Source organism: Budorcas taxicolor, chromosome 18 (genome assembly GCF_023091745.1).
Source record: "Budorcas taxicolor isolate Tak-1 chromosome 18, Takin1.1, whole genome shotgun sequence".
NCBI classification, from domain to species: Eukaryota; Metazoa; Chordata; class Mammalia; order Artiodactyla; family Bovidae; genus Budorcas; species Budorcas taxicolor.
Window position 1 is genome coordinate 56789841 of NC_068927.1, and position 23719 is coordinate 56813559.

The 23719-nt window shown below is 56.3% G+C and overlaps 4 protein-coding genes across 5 annotated transcripts; 1 reads left to right on the forward strand and 3 right to left on the reverse strand.

Annotated features, from left to right (window-relative positions):
- The first annotated feature begins 46 nt into the window (after positions 1–46).
- RUVBL2 (RuvB like AAA ATPase 2) lies at positions 47–12766 on the forward strand. The gene is made up of 15 exons (XM_052656000.1): positions 47–380; positions 2653–2707; positions 2982–3037; positions 3323–3464; positions 5245–5374; positions 5521–5587; positions 8074–8180; positions 8265–8358; positions 8714–8837; positions 9153–9247; positions 9333–9451; positions 11483–11602; positions 11976–12105; positions 12435–12549; positions 12648–12766. The coding sequence occupies exons 1-15, from the start codon at positions 369–371 to the stop codon at positions 12671–12673; spliced, it is 1392 nt and encodes a 463-aa protein (XP_052511960.1). The 5' UTR covers positions 47–368; the 3' UTR covers positions 12674–12766.
- Positions 12767–12937: 171 nt separating this feature from the next.
- On the reverse strand, positions 12938–13897 carry LHB (luteinizing hormone subunit beta). Its single transcript, XM_052656532.1, has 3 exons — positions 13883–13897; positions 13416–13583; positions 12938–13180 (listed from the first exon to the last, which is right to left on the reverse strand). The coding sequence occupies exons 1-3, from the start codon at positions 13895–13897 to the stop codon at positions 12938–12940; spliced, it is 426 nt and encodes a 141-aa protein (XP_052512492.1).
- An 813-nt stretch (positions 13898–14710) lies between these two features.
- LOC128064001 (uncharacterized) lies at positions 14711–17473 on the reverse strand. Its single transcript, XM_052656823.1, has 5 exons — positions 17318–17473; positions 16859–17059; positions 16597–16758; positions 15484–15611; positions 14711–15080 (listed from the first exon to the last, which is right to left on the reverse strand). The coding sequence occupies exons 1-5, from the start codon at positions 17471–17473 to the stop codon at positions 14711–14713; spliced, it is 1017 nt and encodes a 338-aa protein (XP_052512783.1).
- A 1716-nt stretch (positions 17474–19189) lies between these two features.
- NTF4 (neurotrophin 4) lies at positions 19190–23418 on the reverse strand. Of its 2 annotated transcripts, XM_052656585.1 has the most exons (3): positions 21857–21912; positions 20663–20786; positions 19190–20066 (listed from the first exon to the last, which is right to left on the reverse strand). In XM_052656585.1, exon 3 carries the CDS (start codon positions 20052–20054, stop codon positions 19422–19424), a length of 633 nt encoding a protein of 210 aa, XP_052512545.1. In that variant the 5' UTR covers positions 20055–20066; positions 20663–20786; positions 21857–21912; the 3' UTR covers positions 19190–19421. The 2 variants fall into 2 exon arrangements, with proteins under 2 accessions (XP_052512545.1, XP_052512543.1); XM_052656583.1 differs by lacking the exons at positions 20663–20786; positions 21857–21912 and adding an exon at positions 23347–23418.
- Positions 23419–23719: the final 301 nt, after the last annotated feature.

The following is a 23719-nucleotide window of genomic DNA, read 5'->3' on the forward strand; positions in this document are numbered from 1 at the left end:
ATTGGCCTTCAACCCTGTCAATCCGAAGCTGAGGCCCCAGAATTGGAGTGGGAGGGAAGACGGTCGATAAGGAGGAAATGAAGCGTGGGGAACGTGTGGTTCCCCGAAGAAGTGTTAAAAGAGTTTTGCAATCGCCTTAGCGAGGAGGTTCTGGGTAAAAGGAGGAGGAGCCGGGAGGCGAGAGGAATGGACGCGGCCTCGGCGAGTGGGCGGGGCCTAAAAAGTGACACCACGCCCCACCAGGAGAGTTTGCATATTTATAAAGAACCACCGAGATTTTTGGATGACTTGGCAGTCTAGAGGGGCCAGAACACTTCGTTCCTAGCGCGTTTCCGTTTCCGCTAGGATATTGGCGGTTGGTGAGCATCATGGCAACCGTGGTGAGTGTCGGCGTGCTGAGGGCTGAGGAGTCTCAAGCAGGGGGCTGGACGGGGACTCTTGGATCTTAGTGGAAAGGAGGCTGAGGACCTTGACTCCTGGATCTGAGGAAGGAGGGAGCTGGGGGCCTGGGCTTCTGGATCTGAGGGAGGAAAAAAGAAGAGACTAGGATCCCGGCATCTTGGGTTCAAGTGAATATTTACGGAATCAGTGGTCATATCCGACTCCATCGTAGGAACTCCAACTTCCAATCTTCTTTGCTTTGAAGTCTGATAAGGGTTGTAGTGTCTTGGGCTGCAAGCCATAAAACAGTCTTGGGTTGTTGATGGTGTGAGTGGTACCTGAGTACAAGGGAGAAACACAGGCGGGGACCTGCCGTATGAGCTTCATATCGTGGAGTTGCTTACTGAGTCTTGAGCCAAAAGAAAGAGTGTTGAGAACTCAGAGTCGAAAATGGTTGTGGGCACAGAGGCTTGAAATCTTGTCATGGAATTGTTTCAACTGTTTTCATATTCCTAGCACTTCATCAGGGCATGCCCAGTGTGGATGCTCAAGAAGTTATCACTTGAATGAACTCCGTAAAGGAGAGACCAAGTATATTGGGCCAGGCCCCAAGTACTTTTCTGAGAAACATCTGAATAAAGAAAGAATGTAGCCTTAGCTTGAGGGTTGGACATGGCTTCCCATGGCCTCAGTCCTCATGGTAACCCCAGTCAAGGATGGAGATGAGATGGTGCCTGTGGTGTGAACTATCACTCTGTTTCTGTTGTCATGGCAAAGGGGAGTGGATGGTGAAGTGGAAGAGGAAAGGTCAGTGGCCACCCTCCTGAGACGCAGTTCCCATGGGTGTGTATAAAGCACTGGAAGTGTGAGGGGATGGTAGGGGCAGAATTTCGTAATGACCTCTGTTTCCATGGGATCAGTAGGCAGCAGGGGGTAGAAGAGGCTTATGGTGAAAGGAAAGGTTTTGTAGGAGGCAGGTCTGTTTATGTTGGGATGGCTAAAGTTTGGGATTCCTGGATCAATGTCTCTTTTCTGTCTCAAGTAGTGTCTGACAGGCTGTGTAGGAGTGAGTAGGAGTATGTTCTCAATCTTCTGGTAGTGCTTTGGGGGCAGTGACCAACCTCCTGTGAGGAAGAGTGAACAGGAAGGGTCACAAACAGCAAGGGAGGAGGCATGTGACCTCCTGGTGATCAGGAAGTCTGAACTCTTGGTTCCAAAGAGAGGGTTTTCCTGGGGTCCTATGACTGTATCTCCTCTCATTCTGGTTAGGAGACCTGTGAGCAGAAACAGGGTTGTGGGCAGGTGGCCAAGAAGCTGGGTCAGTATGCTGGCTTCTTAGGCTTCCTTTTTGTATTCACCCTGGAGAGCCACTGATCTACTTTATATCTCCGGATTTATCTATTCTGGACATTGCATATAAATAGAGTCATATGACAAGTGACTTTTTGTGTCTGGCTTCTTTGACTCAGCATAGTGTGTTCAAGGTTTACCCTTGTAGCCTGGATCAGAGGTTCATACCTTTTTATGGCTGAATAATATTATGTTGTATGGCTACCCATATTTTGTTTATCTGTTCAGCCACTGATGGATATTTTGCGTTATGAATAACACTGCCATGAGTATCTGAGAGGATCTCCACTGAGTTCTTGAATTATCCCAGGCAGTGTTTAGTGATCTCTCCCCGCTTCGTGAGAAAGGATAGTGTCTGACTTTGCTCTTTGGAGAGCTGGGGACACAGGAGGCCTCAGTACCTGCTTGTTGAATGAGCTCAGGATGTCATTCATTCAAACCCCAAACACTGAGCCCCGAGGTAAAGCAGTGAGATGTGTGCTGTGCCCTTTATGGGTTAGAGCATCCATTGGAGCTGAGAATGTTGATCCAATAGTCTCTCTTCTGGGCATGAGATTGACCTACCAGGGGAGGCCCTTCCTTCTCCTTGGACATCCAGAGACCCTAGAACTAGCCAGGCAGGGGCTGAGGTGAGGGAAGGCCTCCCTTAATGACTGGTGTTCGATGTAATTCAGTGAGGAGGCTGGGGAGAGCACAGGACCAGGGACCTGCACATGCAGAGGCCTGGTGACAGGGAGCTGGGGCTGACAGTGTCATGAGGTCAACCCACCAGCCTTAGTGGGTGATTGCCAAGGAGGATCTGGTGTTTGGGCTGCCAGCCTGCCTCTGGGGAGGAGAGAAAAGGACTGTTTCATGGGAGGGGGCCAGGAGGGACAGCTAGGACCACAAAGTCTGTACTGACGCTTCTTCCTCCAACCCCAGACAGCCACAACCAAGGTTCCAGAGATCCGCGATGTGACGCGGATTGAGCGTATCGGTGAGCGAGCGTGGATCCGGAATGGGCCCTAGTGCCTGCCTGGCCCCTGTGCCCTCGATAGAGCCCACCTACGCAGGACCCCCAAGAGGGGGAGGTCCTGCACACCATCCCCCCATCTCTCCCCCTATCTAAGCAGGGAGGATCCTGAGTTCCAGAGCAGATCAGATGCCCAGGGGTGGGGTAGGGTGGACCCTGCCAGGCCCCAACCCCTCACACCACGCATTGACAGGAGCTGGCAGGTAACCGTGTCTTCTGGTTCTTTCCCTGCACGCAGGTGCTCACTCCCACATCCGGGGGCTGGGACTCGATGATGCCTTGGAGCCACGGCAGGTAGAACCCAGGGGGTCAGGCTGGGAAGGCTGCCCCAGGGAGGCCTCAGGTGGAGGGAACCCAAGGCCCTGGGGAATGCAGGGACTGTTTTATGATGTTCCAGACCTTTGGCTGTGCTGTATTTATACAATTCAGCCACACATAGGTCTCTAAAAGATGGGGATGGAGAAAAGCCTTTTTTTCTGAAGGCCCAGCCAACAGTGTGGGCCTGGAGGTGGTAGAAATGCAGTGGCAGCTCAGTAGAAAGTCACCTTCCTTATATGTCCTGTCACCTCCCGCCCCCAGGCTTCCCAGGGCATGGTGGGCCAGCTGGCGGCCCGGAGGGCAGCCGGTGTGGTGCTGGAGATGATCCGAGAAGGGAAGATCGCTGGCCGGGCGGTTCTCATTGCTGGCCAGCCGGGCACTGGGAAGACAGCCATTGCCATGGGTAAGGTGCTTCTCCAGGCAGTAGCTCTTTTGGCCTCACCGGATGATCCTCCCATGTAAGTCAGGGTCAGGTTCAGCCCTGTCTAACAGACAGCACAGAATGGAAGTGGCTTAAACACTAAGGCTTTGTTCTGTCACATAGAAGAGCCTAAACACAGGCCAATTCAGGCTTGTTGAGCAGTTCTATGAGGGCTCCTACCTTCTTGCCTCAAGATCACTTGCTTCCATGTCAGGGACACCTCGGGTTGCAAAAAGGTGGCCTATGCTCCAGCCATCCCACCCATACTCCATATAAGAAGGAGAAAGGAATTGCAATGAGGGTGTACCTCCTAGAGGGAGCTCCTTTTAAGCAGCTGTCTCAGGGCACCCACATTCTCTTGCTTATATTTTATTGACTAGAAGTTAATGACCACACTCTACTGCACAAGAGAGAGAGAGGCATTAAAACTTTTTTTTATATTTTAATTGGGACTACTGTTACCTTAGTGAAATGGGCATTCTGGAACAAAGGAAGATGTGAAAGATGAGCATTGTATAGACAATCAGCAGTCTCTTGCAATCCATTAGTAATTTAAGAGCTTTTTATTCACAACTGTCCCTTATCCTTGTTGAGCTCTTATCTATCCTTCAAAACTGCTCTCTGACATCTTTTCCTTGTTGAAGGTTTCCTGGAGTCTCTTCCCACTCACTCTCACCTTTGTGCCTGGACTGTGGGGCCAGGCAGTGAGACTCAAGGTAACAGCTAGGTCCTCAGTTAAGAAAAAGTAACACTCACATTTGGGGACACCAAGATGATTAAGGCCGAAGTCCTGACTTTAAGGGGCTTCCAGCCTGGGGCAGGGGTTCGTGGACACAATCCCGTCCAAGTAGAGAACAGAGGAGGCTTCTCCTCTGATGAAGGGTGACGGGGAGAGAATGGGGTGGCAGTTGTCAGGAGGGACATCCCAGGTGAGTCAGTACTGGAACTGAGACTCGGCAGAAAGTCTGGGAGTCTCCTGAACAGACAGTACGGAGCATGATACCCAGGTGCAGAGTGTGGCATGCCTCTGGAAAGGGGACCAGGAAGAGTTGCCACCTCGCACTGGTCAGGAGGGTTCAGTGACTTCCTGTCTGGGAGACTTGGCTCAGAACTGGGCAGAGCCTCCAGGAAGGGGAGCTGGCAGAGAGGCCCGGAGCTTGGAGTGATGGCAGGAACTGCCCACTGTCTGCCAGCTGACCCCAGGCCCCAGATCATAGAGGAGGCCCTTCCCTGTGCTGGTCCCAGGTCACATATCGGGGTCATGGCTGAGCACCAGGGCATGCCTGCCCGCCCTTATCATTGCTCCTATGCAGCAATGTCGTTCCCTGCCAGTGCTTGTTATGTTATGGTTCCCATTACCCAGAGGGGCAGGCTGGCTTGGGGAGCAGCTTAGGCTTCTTAAGATAACTTGGTGCTAAGCATTGAAGCCGGGATTCGAACCTGCACAGTCTCTTTTAACCTCTTTCAGCCCCTTGCCTCCACCCCTGCTCATCTCCCCAAAGCCCTGAGGCTAAACAGCTCTCAGAGGTTGGGAGGCAGGTCCAGCATGATTGTAGAGTCGTAAAGTTTTTGGTCTGGGCAGTGTGGGGTTCCAACCCAGGGCCTCCCAACATGGCCCTCCATCACTCGCTTTCTGCAAGTCTCCCTGTCTGCCCCACAGCACCGAGCCCCTTTTTCCTGTCTGAAGAAGAAGAGCTGGTTGGGGAGGTGTGGGGACCTCGTGCCTGGACCACCTACCCAAACTGCCTCCCCTCTTCCTCAGGCATGGCGCAGGCCTTGGGGCCCGACACCCCATTCACAGCCATCGCAGGCAGTGAGATCTTCTCCTTGGAGATGAGCAAGACAGAGGCACTGACCCAGGCCTTCCGGCGCTCCATCGGCGTGCGCATCAAGTAAGCAGGAGTAATGGTAACTCCCAGCAGCCTCGGGACGCCCCCTGGGGGATGCCAGCTCGTCCTGTGCCCAGGGGCCCACAGGGGTGAGCAGTTCCTGAGGGCCCAGGCCTCAGGCTATCTCCTTAGATCTGTTCTCTCGCCAGGGAGGAGACCGAGATCATCGAAGGGGAGGTGGTGGAGATCCAGATTGATCGGCCGGCCACAGGGACGGTGAGTGTGCTCCCAAGTCTAGGCTACCCCAAGGGCTGGGGGTGGGTGGGGTGTGCTGGGTCTGCCCTGAGGTCAGAATCCCATGGAAAGTTTGAGATGCAGCTTAGAGTCATCCATATGCTGGCAAGAGAGGGTCGGTTGAATTGATGGCGGTTTGTCCGTTTGTGAGGGGCACAGTGAGCTAAGTGGTGGAACAATGGAAAAGGATATGGAAAAGAACATATTTATGTCTAACTGGATCACTTTGCTGTACAGCAGAAATTAACGCAATATTGTAAATCAACTATACTTGCCCCAAAAAACAAACCAAGCAATGGAATGACAGAGGAGGTCTTGAAGTTTCTCACAGTTAATTCCTAATAGTTAGGCTTACAGACCCGTTGGATTTATAAGTCGTAGTACCTCAACTGTACTCCAATAAGAATTAACAGGACTTCCTGGTGGTCCAGTGGTTAGGACTCCGCAATTCCACCACAGATTCAATTCCTGGTCAGGGAGCTAAGATCCTACGTGCCTCTCAGCCATAAAACCAAGACAAAGCAGAAGCAATATTATAACAAATTCAATAAGGACTTTAAGAAATGGTCCACATCCAAAAAAAAAAAACCTTTAAAAAAAGATTTAAAAAAAACCTAAAACTTAGCCAGCACCTCCAACCCTGCCCCTTCCTCTGCCTCTTTCTGCAGTACCCCATAGAAATAGCCGCCCTCACCTGTTTGAATTTCATTAGCTTTTATCACCCAACTGTGTATTCCAAGACTGCCCATTTTAAAAACTTATATGTCTTTTAAGTCTTCTGTCATAGTCTGGTTTCCCCTTCATCTCTATCTCTCTCTTTCCGTTTTTCTGTAGGTCTGTTTTTCACTGACATAAAATCACACAACATAAACTAACCATCAACCCTTTCAGAGTTGTTCCTCCTCCCCTCCCACCCCACCTGCAGTCCCTGGCAACCACAAATCTACTTCCTGTCTTAATGGACTTGCCTCTGATGGAATCTGACAGTAAATGACTTTTTGTGTATGTCTTCGAGGTTCAGCCGTGTTTGTAGTTCTGTTAAATATTAAGTTACAGGTGTTAATAAAATGCGAAATAAAGGGAAATCTAAAATTGCTTCAAATCCATTGACCTGATGCACAGTCCTACCTGCTGTTTCTGTGTCTTGTAGGAACATCCTCCTCTTTTTTCATTAGCTTCTCATTTTCAGTGGAAATAGACTTAAAGTGAATAACTGCGGTCAACTGCACTTTTAGCACTTGTAACAGCCTCCTAAATTAGTCTTATCTATTGGCAATTACATTTTGAATTTTAAAAACATGGTAGAAAAAAAAAAACATGGTGGGAGACTCTAAGTATAGGGAAAGCTATTCCCCAGATAGTTCTTTAAATTAGAGTTTAAAGAGATTACAGAAGAAATCCATGGATATATCCTCATCAAAATGAACAACCAGGGACTTCCTGGTGGTCCAGTGGCTGGGACTCTATGCTTCTAATGCAGGGGGCCTGGGTTCAATCCCTGGCCAGGGAATTAAGATCCGCATGCCCCGGCCAAGACCCAGCACAGCCAAAAAGAAAAACTGAAAATAAACAACCGAAACTCCCTTTATCTCCCTCCCCAAACCCACTTGCCACCTCTCCCTACAAAGGGAGCATCTCTCTATGGAAACAACTCCAGGAAACAGGTGAGACAGGATATGCTGGGAAAAGCCCAGACTTGGTGACTGTTTACCTTGGGGGGTGTTGGGGGGGGGGTATGACATTTTGTTTTCTTAGCTTATCTCTTGGGGATGGGGCGTGGCATTTTTGTTGTCTTAGCTGTGTTTAGCTGTGTTCTTCTGGGTTTGTAGTTAACAAAAGACCACCTTTTATTTGGATATGAAAAACAAATTTTAGAGTGGGACCCACCCCCTTGACCCTTCGGTGGGACCTCAGGTGCCTGTTGTTTTTACAGATTTTCTCTTTTAGGTTTTTGTTTCTCTTTGGGGGGCAGGGGCAGTGCTCACGGCATGTGGGATCTCAGCTCCTCAACCAGGATCAAACCCATGCCTCCTGCATGGGAAGTGTGGCGTTTTAGCCACTGGACCACCAGGGAAGTCCCTGTTTGTTCCTTTACTGGTTTTAATTTATTTATTTAGGCTGAGCCAGGTCTTAGTTGTGGCAAATGGGATCTAGTTCTCTGACCAGGGATCGAACCTGGGCCCCCTGCATTAAGAGTACAGAGTCTTATCCACTGGATTTCCAGGCAAGTCCCCTTTACTGGATTTTTAAAGCTTTATTAAGGCGCAACTGACCTCCAATAAGCTATGCCCCAGAAAGTTTTCAGGATTTTAGGTTTTGACATACACATACCCACAAAGCTGTCACCGAGGCTGTGACAGTGGATATCTTCATCAAGCCCCCAGCACTGCCCCATGTCATGCTGGTTCTGAAGCTGTGCTAGGGAGACATCAGGGCCCCCTCTAAACCCCTTACCTGTCACCCCTCAGGGCTCCAAAGTCGGCAAGCTGACTCTCAAGACGACAGAGATGGAGACCATATATGATCTGGGCACCAAGATGATCGAGTCCCTGACCAAGGACAAGGTCCAGGCCGGGTGAGCAGTGGAGGCCACACCGGTGGCCAGGGTAGGGGAGCTCCGGCCCTTCCCGTCCTCACCCCTGCCCGCCTTCCCCTGCAGGGACGTGATCACCATCGACAAGGCCACAGGCAAGATCTCCAAGCTGGGACGCTCCTTCACACGGGCTCGCGACTATGACGCCATGGGCTCCCAGGTGGGCAGGGCTCCTGGGTCCCCTCGCTCAGGCACGAGCACATTTCTCTCTCCCCCCTGCCCCTGGCGTCTGCAGGGTCCAGACCCTCCTGTCATCCCAGCCCTGTGTCCCTGGCCTTCCTGGTGCCTCCCCATACCCTCCAGAACAGCCAGGGGTTTCTGGGGTCCTCCAGGAACCCCTGTATCCTTCAGTGCTCTGGGCTCCCCTAGTCTTTACCCCTCAGGCCTGGGGTTTCTGCATCACCCCCATCTGGATTCCTAGCTCCATTCCAGGGAGCCCGTCTCCCCTCGACAGCCCCCGGGGCCCCCGCTTCATGCTCTTTTCTGCCCTTGTCTACCCCGCCCCGGCCCCACAGACCAAGTTCGTGCAGTGCCCAGACGGGGAGCTGCAGAAGCGCAAGGAGGTGGTGCACACGGTGTCTCTCCACGAGATCGACGTCATCAACTCCCGCACCCAGGGCTTCCTGGCCCTCTTCTCAGGTGAGGCCCACCTGTGCCACCCCCGCCGGGAGGCTCCCGCCCCGCCCCGCCCCGCCGTGCACCAGGACGGCCTGGCGTTTCCCCTCTCCGCCATCCCTCTTTGCCGTCTTCCGCTCTTCTCCACCTGTGGTTTGGCTCGTCTCTCCCCGTCTGTTGCCTCTCTGGGACGTCTCTGAGTCCCCGGCCACTGTCATGTCACCACTCCAGCTCGCTCTCTGTGTCTCCGGCGTCCTGTCTCTCTCTGCCTTCGTCCACTGCCCTCCCCGACCCCCGGCCCTGGATCCCTTCTCCTCTCTGACACCCTGCCTCCCACAGGCGACACAGGGGAGATCAAGTCCGAAGTCCGAGAGCAGATCAACGCCAAGGTGGCCGAGTGGCGGGAGGAGGGCAAGGCAGAGATCATCCCCGGCGTGAGTACCCGGGCCAGGCCAGGTTGGGGGCGTGGGAGAAGAGAGGCGTGGGAGGTGGGCTTGATACCTGCCCAACGGCCCCCAGGTGCTGTTCATCGATGAGGTCCACATGCTGGACATTGAGAGCTTCTCCTTCCTCAACCGGGCCCTGGAGAGTGACATGGCGCCTGTCCTCATCATGGCTACCAACCGCGGCATCACCCGGTAAGCCCCGCTGGCCCCTGAGGAGGCCCCTGGGAGAACAGGGAGCAAGTCGCTTATGCCTCACTGCTGAATAGAAATAAAGGGAACGCAGCTTAGTATTTCTCTTGATCTAAGGATACAGTGGAAAAACCCCTGAGGCAGGAAGAGTACCAGATACCACAAAACTTGGGAACCTCTGCCGTAGGGTTTTGCTGTGCCCGGTTCTGCCTGCTGGGTCTTTCTCACCTCATCTTCAAAAGTCCACAGGAAGGGAGAAGGAAGCAGGGGACGAAGAGCTCACGAGAGCCGGGGGCCTGAAGGCTGCACCCAGCACAGCCTCTGCCCGGGGCTGCTCAGGGGCATGACTACGGCCTTTTGCCAGCTGAAGCACAGGGAAGAAAGGGGCGACTACCAGGGATAATGGGCAGGTTGTCCCTGGCTTTTGGCTCAGCCTTTCCTCAAAAGGAGCTCAGGAGCTAGATATCGTCTCAGCCCCATTCCGTTCCATTCCTCTTGCCGCCAAACACGTACTGCAGGGCCTGTGGGATCTTAGTTCGCCAACCAGAGATCTAACCCACGCCCCCTGCGTTGGAAGCTTGGAGTATTAATCACTGGACCACCAGGGAAGCCCCTTATCTTACTAATTTTATTTTTTGGCCATGCCGCACGGCTTGCCACATCTTAGTTTCCCAACCAGGACTCAAACCTGTGCCCCCTGCAGTGGAAGCATGGAGTCCTAACCACTGGCCCACCTAGGAATTCCCTCAGCCCTGTTTTCAAGATGGGGGATAGCGAGGCCTGGTGACTTGCCCTGGGTCACATGTGGAAGGCAGCAGGCTGGAGTTTGGTATCCAAATGAGCGTGTTTGTAGCAGCTGCAGGTCAGGCCATGGGATCAGGGGCATCACCTGTGAGAGGCTGCAAACCCAGTCACTCCTCATTATCCTGCAGATTCCATATTTGTGATTCTGCTTATTCGCTACAGATGATCTGTAGCTCCCAATCGATATTTGCCACACTCTGGCGGTCATTCATGGACATGTGCAGAGCAGGGAAAAATTGAATGGCCCACAGCAGACAGTCCAGGCGAGGGTCAAAGCAGGCAGTGCTCCGCCTCCTAGTTTGAGCTCACGAGCTATAATCAGGCGTCCTTTTCTTTGTCTACTTGTTGCCACAGGCGTCACACTGTGTGCTGTTTGTTCCAGATGATTTTGTGGTTTAAAATGGCCCCTAGGCGACTTTGCGGGCAGTCAAGTGGTTGGGAGTCCACACTTCCAAAGCAAGGAGCAAGGGTTCGATCCCTGGTTGGGAAACTAGGATTCCACATGTTGTGTGGAGCAGCCAAAAAATTAAACAAATTATAAAATGTCCCCTAGCTGTCTAATGTCTTTGAGCACAGCAGGGATGGACCGTATAGAGAAAACAGTTGTTAGATAGCATCCGTCAGGCACAAGTTCAGAGGCTGTGGGGATGAGTTCAGCATGAAAAGTCAATAATATATACTGAATCGTGTGTCTTTAAACAGAAACACCTGAAACCAAGCTATCTGGTGGCCAAAAATTGTGACAGAGGCTGCCAAGAGCCTAGCCATGTGTTACTGTTTCCTCCATGGGCGGTGGTTCAGTACTTGCTAATTGAGTGATCGCCCCAGTCATAAATCACAGCTCCCACACATAACAGGAATCTGCTATTTCCTGGCACCCGCCACGTGCCTGACCTTGTGCTGGGCCAGGTGCAGTGAGGGTACAGAGTGGGCCCAGTCCCTCCCTTGTGGAGCTCTGGGTCCAGCAGAGGAGTGGGACCTTGATCCAGTAATCCCAGACCTAGATCTCTAGCTCAGACCAGCCTGGCTCTGGATGGGGAGCAACGCAGTCAGGGGGTGGCTACCACGTCAGGTGGTGACGCCAGCCCTAAGCTGAAGGCTCAGCGGTATTTGGCCCAGTGAGTGGGCTGTGGCGGAGAGGGCGGGTGGGGTGGGGTGTTCTCAGTGTAGAGAGGGGAGAGCCGGGTTCTAGGAGCGTCACCCTGATGGCCCTCCCTTCCTCCTCTGCAGGATCCGCGGCACCAGCTACCAGAGCCCCCACGGCATCCCCATTGACCTGCTGGACCGTCTGCTCATCGTCTCCACCTCCCCCTACAGCGAGAAAGACACAAAGCAGATCCTTCGCATCCGGTGCGGGCGGGGCCCTCGGCCTTCCCAGGCAGGACCAGGCTGCCGGCCTGAGGGGCTGGTGTCCATCCTGCTTGATACGTGGGGACCACTGAGGTCTGCGGGGGAGGTCACTGGGCCTGCCAGAAGCAGGGCTGGGTGGGGCATCCTAGCAGTGGCCTCTGATGGGGGGCGGGGCTCTTTGGACAAGGGAGGGGCTGTGCGGGTGCCTGGCGCTGGGGAAAGAGCCCTGAAAGGGGGAGGCTCGGGAGGCCCGAGTTTGAGGTCCAGCTCCTGCCTCGGTGGCCTTTCTCACTCCGTGTTCTGGGCTTCCGAGGATTCTGACTCCTCATGGCTCCATCCCTGGCTGAACACCCCCGCCCCTCCCTGCCCGCAGGTGCGAGGAAGAAGACGTGGAGATGAGTGAGGACGCCTACACGGTTCTGACCCGCATCGGGCTGGAGACCTCGCTGCGCTATGCCATCCAGCTCATCACGGCTGCCAGCCTGGTGTGCCGGAAACGCAAGGTGAGCCGCTGAGTCCACCCAGCGTCAGAGGAGTGAGTGGTCCACACGCTACTCCCAGGGCTTTCCCTGGGCGGTTGCATTTAGTCCCAGAACTTAAGTTTTCGAAGGCGGGAACTTCAGGCCCTTGGGTTTCTTTCTATGGCTCCCAGCCTGACACATGGGAGGTGCTGGGTAAATATCTGTTGGCTGCAGTTGATGCCATTAAGTCCATTTTACAGGTGAAGAAACTGAGGGATGGAGCGGTGGGGTCCACAGCCAGGAGGTGGCCATGGTGGGACGTGACCTGGCTCCTGGGTAGGGCCCCCCTGAGGTCTCGTGTCCCCCATCAGGGCACCGAGGTGCAGGTGGACGACATCAAGCGGGTCTACTCTCTCTTCCTGGACGAGTCGCGCTCCACGCAATACATGAAGGAATACCAAGACGCCTTCCTCTTCAATGAGCTCAGTGAGTGTCCCCCACCGTGCCTGCCCCGGAGAGGGAGGAGGGAGCCCTGGTCCTGCCTGCTGGGCCGTGCTGACCATGTGGCTTTCCTTCTCTCACAGAAGGTGAAACCATGGACACCTCCTGAGCTGATCACCCTTCCCCCCCACCCCACCCCCACCCCCCGTTTTCTACTAGAGTTCTGACACTGTGACTTTGTATAAAATGGTTCTGAAACTGGACCCATTGTGTGTGTGTGTGTGTGCGCGTGCACAAATGGGTGCACACACCCAAGCCCCCAAAAAGACAACACCAGAGTGCAGTTTGAGAAGTCTTTATTGGGAAGGGAGGGGCGGAGCGTCTGCTGGCTTTGGGAGTTAGGGTGGGCATGGGAGGTTGAAGTGGGGCATCCTTAGAGGAAGAGGATGTCTGGGAGTGGGGGGTGGTCACAGGCCAAGGGTTGGGTTCTGGGACCCCCGCAGTCAGTGCTGCTGAGGCGGCAGGGCCCACAGTGACAGCTGAGGGCCACGGGGAAAGAGACCATTGGGTCCACGCCAGGTGGGCAGCCGGGGAGCCGAACGGAGGCGAAGCGCAGCTCGTGGTAGGTGCACACCCGCTGGGGCATGGGCGGCAGGATGACAGGCAGCACCCGCTTCTGGAGGGCGGGGAGCTTGAGTGTCTCCATGGGGCTGAGCTCTCCCCCGAGCTCCCCCACTGCACCCCACAGATCCCAGGGACCCTCTGTGCTCTCCCTCCCACCTGCCCGGCCCCTTCCCCAGGCGGCAGGCCACCCTTCCACCCCCACTGCCACTGCGGGTCTTCTGTGGGCCTAGCCCCGAGTAATTGCCTGGAGCTGGGTTGGTGGCACCCGCCTGCCCTCGGCAGCTCACCATGCTGGGGCAGTAGCCGGCGCAGATGCTGGTGGTGAAAGTGATACAGACAGGGCAGGCCTCCTTCTCAGCCGCCAGGGTGGCGTTGATGGGCTGGCACAGCGGCCGCAGTGGCCCCCTGGAAGCCCACACCCCGGCCACGCCCAGCAGCAGCCACAGCAGCAGTCCCTGGGACAAGGCCAGTGCCTCAGGGCCAGCCAGATCCTCACCCCACCCCCAAGCCCTGCATGCGCACGTTCAGGGACCCAGCTCCTGTGCCTGCCACCTTCCATTCAAGGATTTCCTATCCCCAGGGACCCCAGACACCCCAACACCTCAGGCCCCACCTGCTGCCCTCCTCCCACCGTCAGGCCTACTGTTCTCCCCCCACTCTTCTAGAAAGAGGCCTCCTTTACCAGGTCCCCGGACTCTCCCACTTCCTGCCAGCTGTGGCCTGGATGGAGTCACAAGGGGCCCTACAGACTTACCTGGAGCATCTCCATCCTTGGTGCCTCCCCTGCTGTGTTTACCTAGTCTTATACCTGCAGGCTGTGGGGGCGGCAAGGCCACCGGGGGTGGCAGCATGGTGGGGTAACCTGGACACTAATCTCCCCGGGGGCGAGAGGCAGACAAGGTCAGGGAGAGGCAAGAGCGGCTCAACGGCGCATCCCTCCCCCCACTCCCTGAGCGGCTCCCGCACCACGAAGCAGAAGACACCCAAGGAGAAGGTGACTTCACAGACTCAATCCCCGGGTGCTAGGGAGGTCGTGGTGGGAGTACAAGAAATCGGATATTGGAGGCCCTCAGCTGTGCCGCTTGCCTTGTGAGCGCGCCTCTACCCATCACGAGGGGACCCGGCAGGGGCTGCAGCACCGCCCCTCTGACAAGTCTCCGATGATGATTGGCTGCTCCTCCGGCCAAAGCCTGAGTCCAACTTCTTAGGGGCGTAGCTTCAATATCGGATTCTGTGGCCAGAGATAGTGGGGGTCCACTCGGGCCGCCCCTCCAAAAAGGATTCAGTGGAATCCCACCTGCCCCATACTCGGGCCCCAAAAGCCAGGATGCCGGAACCAAACCCAGCAAAGAGGGTGATTTAGGCTCTTTAACTCATCGAGTAAGATAAGCTGTGCCCCTTCGGCCGCAGAAGTCCCGCCCCCGCAATTGAGTGGACGTTAGATTCGCCCCGCCCAAGGACCAAGATCTGGTCCGCCCCCAGATGGGCGGGGCCCCGCCCAGCGAGCCCCTAGTCGCGGTCTTCCAGGCTTGGCCCCGCCTTGTCTGGGGGGCGTGTGCAGGGCGGGGCTGGCTGGTCTGATTCAGACCAACGCTGGCTTCAAGCTGCCGTAGTTGGAGTTCTCGGTGCGGTAGGCATGAGGCACGCTGTAGATGCCTGACACCGGCTTCCAGTGGGGGCCGCCCCAGGGCAGCTCCAGCGGGCAGAAGCGGTCCAGCCGGCGGAGTGGATGCAGCGGGAGGTTGTAGGATTCCTGAGCCAGAGTCAGCGCCCCGCGGTGCGGCACGACGGGCATCACCCGGCAGCCGCGAGGCAAGCGGATTTTCGCCTGCTGGGGTGGTCGACAGGAGGACGGACAGGGCAGCTGCTTCTCGCTGTGGCCGCCTGCCTGGGGCGTCTCCCCGAAGTTTGAGGTCATCGAGTCCTTGCGAGGATAGCTTAACAACTCCTTCCTGTTGGGTTGGGGTGGAGGCAGGATGGGGAGGGCACAGCTGGATCCTCGAGGACACATTTGTAGGAGTCTGGGACCCTTTAGGAGGCTTGGGACTGGGGAATTATCCGAGGACTCAAACACCAAAAGAGGCCAGCCTTAGACCCTCAGGGCCATGCCCTCAGATCCGGAACTCCCTCATGGGCCCTCTGCGGGCTCCTAGTTCCTGAGAGTTGACACTAAGTAAACCAGAGTGCTAAAAGAGGTAGGGGCTGGGTCTAAATTTCTGGTTCTTGCCCGGGCAGGGACTGAAGGCCGAGACTACTGAGTCAGAGAGGGTCAGTCAACACCGGGGGGCTTGGCGTCCCGCCAGCCTCTGCGGGGGTTATGCAGGGGGACGGGGCCAAGAGAGGACGCAAGCTCACTTCGAATAGGGCCGAAAGTCCCGGGCCGAAGTGGTCAGATAGAGTTGATGGCGGTCCAGTATGCCCCGGTCAGAAATTGTGAAAGGCCGGCCGGCCAGCTCGGGGTTCTTGGTCCAAGGGATTAAAGCCTGAGAAAGATCGGGGGAGGAGGAATGAGCAAGAAAACTCATAATCCGTTCCATGCCCTGGGTGCCAGACTGAGAATTCCTCTTTCTTGGGTCTCAACAGCCCCTCTGAGCCAGGCCCTGATTACCCGCCCCCAGAATCAGAATCCTTGGTCAATTGCACGTCAGTGCACTTCAACTCGGAGAAGGCAATGGCACCCCACTCCAGTACTCTTGCCTGGAAAATCCCATGGACAGAGGAGCCTGGTGGGCTGCAGTCCATGGGGTCGCTAAGAGTCGGACATGACTGAGCGAATTCACTTTCACTTTTCACTTTCATGCATTGGAGAAGGAAATGGCAACCCGCTCCAGTGTTCTTGCCTGGAGAATCCCAGGGACGGCAGAGCCTGGTGGGCTGCCGTCTACGGGGTCGCACAGAGTCGGACACGACTGAAGCGACTTAGCAGCAGCAGCACTTCAACTTCGCTCGCCAAGGCAAAACCCTTACTAGCCTCACCTCCAAAATCCAAGTATTCTGCCCGCCAAGTCCCCAGTCACTGAAAGACCTCCCTGGCTCCTCCCCTAGATTGGTCGCGCCACTGGAATTCAGCAGAAACCATTCCTCCTTACCTTACCCTAAGAGGAGAAGCCAGCCCTTTCTCTGGTTATCAAACCCGCCTCAGGATATTCGAGCTCCGCCCACGAGTACTTTAGGCTGCGTAGCTCCGCCCCTAGTTCCTAGGCCCGCCCCAAGATTTACTAGACCTGCCTCAGAGCTGGGCTTTCGGGCTTGCAGTCCCTGCCTCCTCCTGGCTCCGCTTCTAAAGTGCCAAACCCCTCCCCTAGTCTATGCAACTTCAGATTCGGTCCCATTCTTTAGCCCCTGACTTAGAGTTTCTTCTGACCCGGCGCTAGGGTCTCAGCCGGGTTCCTAGCTTCTGAGGGGGGGTTCCCCCCACCCCAGGCGCTCAAAGTTCTGCCAGATGCTGCCACTGCGGTTCTCTGCTACCTGGGAAGGGCCCCCTCGGTGGTGGTCCGCAAGCTCTAGGGGCTGGGGCCCGAAGTAGGAGGTGGGGCCCCGGTCCAGGTCGGGCCAGCCGCCGTACTGCGCCTTCGTCTCACTGCACTGGTCCTTGGTGATCAGAGGGAGACGCCGGCCGCGATGTCTGAGCTGAGAGAAGGCGAGGCGGGGACCCAGCGTGAGGGTGCACGGGATTCCAGTGCGGCCCCCAGCCCTGTCTACCCCGGACCTGGGCATCCCAGAACCTTACTTTTTCCCCTAAATCCTTGATCCCCACAGTCCGGGTGGGGTTCGCAGGTTCTGAGGTCTTGGGCTGGGCGTAGGGCCCTCCGTGGGTCTTAGGCACTAGAGCTGAGCCCGAGGTTGTCTCCCATCTGCTGATGACCTCGTCGAAAGCCCAGATATGCAAATCCTGCTTTGCGGCCGGGGGCAGGGGCTCCGCGACCGTGGACTGAGCAGAAGGTGCGGGCCGTCAGCTGAAAGGACTCAGGCGTCTGGTCAGCTCCCAGCCCTTTCCTCCCGCCAGTTCCAGGCATCTGGCTTAGCTGGCGCCTCCTCTCTCGGCCCCAGACCCTGAGACCCTCCCCCTTCAGTCAGACAGGAGTCGAAGCCCCAAATCGCCCTTTCTCTCAGCAAGTGTCTGAATCTCCAGGCTCCTTGAGTCTGGGACCCCAGTCTCCTCTTGGCCAAGAGGCTAAGGTCCTCTCACCTGCACAGTGGGCGGGGGGAAGGACACGGGCGGGATAAAGTGGTGGGCGACGCCACTGCTCGTGAGATGCCAGTTGGGCCAGGATCCAGGCACCTCGGTCCCAGAGATGGGGGACCACGGGGGACCGTAGCGCAGAGCTAGGGTCCGACCCGCCATGGTCCCACCCCTGCCCGGTAGCCTAGCAGGAGCAGGCTTGTTGTTGCTGTCGCCCCGGGTGACAGAACCCGCCCACCCTGAACGCAGCCAATGGAGGGCCTATTAGTGTGTGGCTGGATGGATAGAATAAGAGACTCAGGCATGGAGGAACCGGGATTTTGAGAGAGTGCAGAGACCCCCAAGAAGGGGACAAAAGCTCAGATAAATGGTGGGGGGAGACCCAGAGGGAGAGGAGGGTAAAAGGCGGGGGGAGGGAGGGGCATAGAAATTCAGAGCTTAGAGTCTGAGACCCAGAGACCGGGCAGCAGAGAGCGAGGGACTGGGACCTGGGGGCGTGTCAGAGACCCAGAAATAGACAAACAGAGTGGAAGGAGGACAGAGTCACCCAGCACATCAGGGAATCCACGAGAAACACCCCCCCCCTTCCCTATAAGGTCCCAGCCTTCTTAGCTACCTCCTCCCTCTGCCAGGACAGCCCACCTCCAGCGGCAGAAGGAGGATGGGGGTGAGGGGGTGGGTAACGATTTCCAGACTTCCCCGGGGCTCGCCCTCCCTCCCTGTGTGTGCTGAAGGAGTCAGCATCGGCTTCGGCTTCGGCTGTCCTGCCTGCCTTTGATTTGGTTGAAAACTTCCACCTGGGTATGGGGGTGGGCGAAGAGGGAGGGATCCAGAGGGAAATACTTAGCAATAAAGAGGGGGATGTGGAAAGAGTTTTGATGAATGAGAAAAATACATACAAGAGTGAGGGAGAGAAAGAGAGCTAGTGACCCAGAGATTATGGGACAAGAATTTAGACAGCAACAGCAAAGGAGGTGGCAGAAGAGAGCAGGAACCACAGACCTAGAACACAAGATGTAGAAATAAAAGCAAAAATGTGTGTGCATGTGTGCGAGTGTGCACATATGTGTGTCTACGGAGTGGTAACATATGAATGGGTGTTCTGAAGGTGTGGGGTCTACCTCTGAGTTCTCTTGTCAGTTCCTCACTTTAAAACCCTTTTGATCAAAGCCTCTGCATCCTCAGTCCCCATTCTCTTCCCACCAACCCATTCTTCAGACAGGGAAAACTGAGGCTGCCTTCTGCAGCTGCCCCAGGATTCCACAGACCCCCTCATTCAGGCTTCTGGGAACACTTATCCCATTGGATTTTCCTGGCTCATTCTAGACTGATCAGTGTTGAAATCTCCCTTGATCTCAGCCAGGGGGCAGGCCAATTGGTTAAAACCTCACGTCCTACTCAAGCTGGACAATGATAAGGTCTATTTCTTTCTGAGTATATTGCAAAGGCTGGGACAGGGAAGGGGATGGAAACCTGACTCCAACTCCCCACCAAGGCCAAAATCTTAAGCATCCTGACCTCTGGTCATTCAACCTTGCTTGCACTCCTGTCATAGGTAGCTCACTACCTCAAAACAGAGCATTCTAAGCATTTGCCCCATCTGACCAAATAAAGTTTCTTATTTGAACCCCAGCTCCCAACTAGTTGCCTACATATTCCAGTTTTTATAATCCCCCCCAGTTTTATAATCCCCCCTAAGTATCCCCCTCCTTGTCACTCTCTTCAGGATGAGCAAAGTGATGTCCTTTGAGATCACATGGTCAGCAGCTTAGAAGCTGAGGAACTCCAATGGTCAAATCCACCAGAGTTGATCTGACAAGTTGTATTAGAGTTCATAAACAGTAGGCACTCAGGAAATATTGGCTATCATCATCATCATCTTCGTTTTACCCTCAAGTTCATCCAGGAGAACTCCTATTCATCCTTCAAAACCCCATTTGGTTTCATCATCTGTCTTTCCCAGAATGAGCTCTCAAAACCAGAGCATTGTGATTTTGTGTGACCATTTGACAAGTTCCCAGACTGAGGCCTAGAGCAGCCAGGCTACTCCTGAGGTCCTTCAGCATCCAGTTCCTTCTTCCTCTACCTGCCCAGTTCCTGGGCCTGGGTCTCAGGCCCGGCCAGTCCGGCTGAGGAGCGTGCAGACACAGGCGGTGTCAATTCGAATCCATCGCCAGCCCACACGGCCCTGGGCATCAGTGGTCAATGCTCGCACATAGGACTGCTTGGCCTTACACTCAGACACCCAGTGCCTCCGGTCCACACCCCGGCAGCCTCCTCCACCCCCACCAGGGCCACCTTCCCCAGCACTGGCAGCCTTGCAGCGGGTTTCAAAGAAGTACTGGCGCAGGGGACTGCCGCCAGCTGCAGGCACCTCGCCCAGCACCTCCACCTCGCGCCCACGCAGGTCCACAGCAGTCCGGCGGTCTGTCACCCAGCCACTGACTGCATCACACACGGCCAGCTCTCCACGGCGACTGGCTGGTGCTGTCTCGCTCACCCCTCGCCGACTGCGGTTAGCTGGGCTGCTGGCTGGCTCCCCAAAGGCCCCAGACTCCAGCAGAAAGAGCAGAGGGGGCCCCGTAGGGGTACCCCTGGACAGGGCCACCCGGGGGGACAAGAGGTCCCACTCAGGGGCTGGAAATGGGGGCAGGGGTGAGGGTGGGGGGTGGGGCTCCATCGGGACACTGGGGAGGAGGAAAAGCAGGAGGATGGGGAGGGAGCCTGAGGGGTGGGGGAGCATCTCGCTGAACACCTAAGGATAGACAGAGGGAAGCTAGAATTAGGATGATAACTTCGTGGGGGGACACATGGCAACTCCAGGGGCATCTGCATGACAGAACCACAGGTTCTAGAAGCTTGGAGGACCCCTATATTTTAGGACTTTGATAATGCCCAACCTCTAGATTAATCATAATTATTCTTCTATTAGTAATAATAGCCAATAAAGGGGGAAATACAGGCTCAGAGAGGTTAGTAACTTGTACCAGGTCACATAGCCAGCAAATGCCAGAGGTGGGACTCCAAACATGTCCCAGCAACTCCACTCTGCCATTTTGCCTCCATAACCCCAAGGAACCCTAAGTCCTGCAGCCTGGATGAGGTTTGAAGTTCCAAAATTTCTGAGAACAGTCATGCCCTGGAATTCCAGGGAGACCCAAGTTCAGCTTAAAACTGCCTGTAAGAAGGTAAGACACTTCTTCCCAGGTGAGGCTTCGGTTACCCTATCCATGAAATTGGGCCAGGGCTGGGAGATGCTGGTGGGGGCATAGATGCTGAAGTTTCTCTAGAACATTCTGGAAGCCTGTGGGTTCTGGGAAAGGACTGAGAAGCAGTGGGTGGTTACCGGACCTGTCAGCACCTCCTCCACCTCCGAGCTCCGGGGCTGGGGGCCCCCAGGCTCCGGGGGGCCCCTGTTGGGGACACAGGTGGCCCCCTCCTTCCTGACATCTCAGGAGAGGGAGGGGGCAACCACCTAGGGGAAGAAGGGAACAGGCAGGTTAGAGAGGCAGGTGGGGGAGGGGGCCTGAACCCCTGAACACTCCGCTTCTCAGTGTTCCTCTGAAAGTGTAGGGGACCGAGAGTCAAGGCTGCAGCCCCTCCCAGAGGCCCCTGCTCTGCCCAGGTGATGGCTCCTGGATGGAAAGCAGATGGGGGGAGGAGAGGGGAGGGGAGGGGAGGGGAGAGGCTGAGGATGAAGGAGGCTGGAAAAGATTACATCCTCCTCGGCCCATTCATCTCACAGATGGGGCGGGGGCGGGGCTGGCCTGGACACCCAGGTCCCCGAGGGCCCACACTTAAGAAGCCCTGGGTCCCCCTGGCTGCTTCCTGGAATGTTCTCCACTCACAGGACAGGCCAGGGCCCGTCCAAGACTTCTACTGCACATACCTGGAGTGGCTGCCTGCCCTGGCTGGGAGATAGGGAAATGAGAAGGGGAAAGTGTGAAGAGGAGTACATGCTGACCCAACCAGAGCCGGGAGCGTGAGTTCCCAGCTGCTTCCTCCCTCAGACCAGGAGTCCTGGTTCCCAGGTGCCTTCTCCGTCAGACCTGGAGTCGTGGGGGCCGGCGGCCCACCTCCCCCACCCCATCCTTTGCAGGAGTCCAGGCTCCTGCTCCCTCCTCGCTCATACCCCAAAGCCCCGCTCCCCAGCTCTCTCCTCCTTCAGGAACCCAGGTCGCCAGCTCCGGCCCGCAGATGCAGGAGTCAGGCGCCCCAAACCCTTCCTCCCTCGGACCCAGAAGTCCGGACCCCCAGTGCCGTCCTCCTTCAGACCCGAGAGTTCTGGGGTCCAAGCCCATCCTTCCGAGGCACTCAGAAGCGCGGACTCCCCGGCCCCTCCTCTCCCGGGAAGTTTAAGCCTGGGGGTCGGGACTCCTGAGACCGCTCTGGGGATCGCGGACTGTCCGTCTCAGACGCTTCCCTCCTGCCTCAGTTTCCTCCGCCAAGCCCCGCCCCTGCCGGCCCCGCCCCCGTCCCTCCCTACCCGGGGGCCGGGCGACCCGGACGCCGGAATCCCGGGGGAGGAGGCGCGGAGGCGCTTACCTGGGGCGCCCTCCTCGGCTCCCCCGGCCGTCTCCGGCGCGGCGGCGGCTCCTCCTCCTGCTCGCTGGCTGTAGGGACGCCCGCTCGCCCGCCGGCTCCTCGCTGCACACGCCCCGGAGGGCCCGGGTCGGGGGCGGGGGCGGGGCGGCGCCCGACGGCGGAGGAGGGGCCGGGGGATCCCGCCTTCCACACGCGTGCCGAGACCTCGGAAGCCCGGCCTGGCTCGCTCAGCCCTCAGCCCGCCTCAGTCCCAGGAGGCCAGGCGCCAGCCCCCACCTCCCTCCCTTTAAACTCGGGAGTCCGGACCCCCAGCCCCTCCTCCCGCAGACGCCGGGAGTTTGGGCCCCCAGCTTCCTCCTCCTTAGGACTCCCCCCCAACCCAGTCCTTCTTCCTCAGCTCCAGCCCCCTCCTCCCGCAGACCCAGGAGTCCAGACCCCAAGCCCCCTCCTCCGCAGACCCAGGAGTCTGGGCCTGAGATTCCTTTGCGTTCTCTAGCCAGTTTAGTGTCAATCCGCGGGCAGATTCCCACCCTCTGCTCTCATCTCCGAGTCTCCCAGGAGCTCCAGGCCAGACATTAACCAGCTGGGCTCGCGGAGTGATAAGGCCTCGAGGCTCGGGGAGACGGTAGATGCGGGGGTCTCTCCCACATAAGTCCTCTCTGCTGGAATTTCCTGGGTGGGGACTGGGGAGAGGGTCTTGTCCTGAGTTTCAGATAAGAGAAATTCAAGGTATTCTAGGACTCGGAGACAGACAAAGATATGGTTTGGGAACAGAATGACCTGCCTGGAGAAAGAAAGTGAATAGTGACAGATGAAGGGAGATGGGGAGAAGAAAAGGGGACAGACTCCCAGAGAAAGAGGGAAACACCCACCCAGAGAGAAGGCACAGACCAAGAGAGGGGACAGACACATTGAGGAAGGGGAGAGAAGCCCAGAGAAAGAGAGACCTCAAGACAGATGGAGACTCAGACAGGAGCTGAGAGTCCCCGGGACAGACTTAACTGCTTCACCCCTCCCCTGGAGCTATTTTCAGAAGGAAAACTGACACCCGCCTTGGTGGGTGGGGTGGGCAGGGGTCATCCCATACCCCTCCGTAAGCCTAAATATAGCATGGCAAGGTGGCAGGAAGGGTGTCCCCGGATTAGGGTGTTCCCCACTCTGCTCCCTATCCCGGGCCAAGGCGACGTAGAAGGTGGCTGCGGTTGTTTATTGGGATGGGGGAGGGGCCCTGCCCACAGGAGCGTCCACTGGAGTCACTTCCCAGACCTCTCCAGGCTTCCCCCATCCCTAAGTATCCTACCTGCCCCACCCCCTACCAGAAGAAGTCTATGGAACTTCCATTCTCCGATGGGGTAGTAGGGGTGAGATAGAGACTTTCCGGGTCTCTATCTCCCTCTGTCTGGGTCCCTGTCCCATCTGTGTCCCCTGTCCCTCTCCTCTGGATGTCTGCCCCTTTCTCTGGGTCTTTGCCCCCTCTCCTTGTCTCTTACCCTCTCCCGGGGCGCTGCCCTCTTCTCTCCTCCTCTCCCTTCTCCCCTTGGGTGTCTCTGTCCACTGTTCATATGTCTTGTCCTCTTTGGGTCCCTGTGCTGGGCTCCGTGCCTGCCTCCCAGACTCTGTCTTGTGTCGTGTCACTGCGATGTAGGGAGGGGGGGGGGGGTGTCTGTCTCCATTTCTGTCTCCAAACGTGCCTTTCCCTCCCTTTCAGAGAGAAGTGTTAAATTATTTTAAGGTTACATTATTTTCGACCTTTATCAAACGCTTCCCACAATCTGTACCTTCTTCTATCTCTCTGTGTAAAAAGGTGGTTGGATTAAATCGGGGGTTTCCAAACTGAATTTGTTAGCTGCAGACCGTGTTACC

What these genes read in the sequence shown, in the direction of transcription:
- RUVBL2 (XM_052656000.1), top strand. An exon ending in TCCATCGGCGTGCGCATCAA is followed by an intron (nt 5,375 to 5,520) that starts GTAAGCAGGAGT and finishes TTCTCTCGCCAG; the next exon opens with GGAGGAGACCGAGATCATCG. An exon ending in AGGCAGAGATCATCCCCGGC is followed by an intron (nt 9,248 to 9,332) that starts GTGAGTACCCGG and finishes AACGGCCCCCAG; the next exon opens with GTGCTGTTCATCGATGAGGT.
- NTF4 (XM_052656583.1), bottom strand. Translation starts at nt 23,418, where the DNA reads ATGAACAGTGGACAGAGACACCCAAGGGGAGAAGGGAGAGGAGGAGAG. An exon ending in GGGCAGCGCCCCGGGAGAGG is followed by an intron (nt 20,067 to 23,346) that starts GTAAGAGACAAG and finishes GTCTATCCTTAG; the next exon opens with GTGTTCAGCGAGATGCTCCC.
- LOC128064001 (XM_052656823.1), bottom strand. Translation starts at nt 17,473, where the DNA reads ATGGCGGGTCGGACCCTAGCTCTGCGCTACGGTCCCCCGTGGTCCCCC. An exon ending in TCAAGGATTTAGGGGAAAAA is followed by an intron (nt 16,759 to 16,858) that starts GTAAGGTTCTGG and finishes GCCTTCTCTCAG; the next exon opens with CTCAGACATCGCGGCCGGCG. An exon ending in ACCGAGGGGGCCCTTCCCAG is followed by an intron (nt 15,612 to 16,596) that starts GTAGCAGAGAAC and finishes GATCTTTCTCAG; the next exon opens with GCTTTAATCCCTTGGACCAA.
- LHB (XM_052656532.1), bottom strand. An exon ending in CCGGCTACTGCCCCAGCATG is followed by an intron (nt 13,181 to 13,415) that starts GTGAGCTGCCGA and finishes CCCGCCCTCCAG; the next exon opens with AAGCGGGTGCTGCCTGTCAT.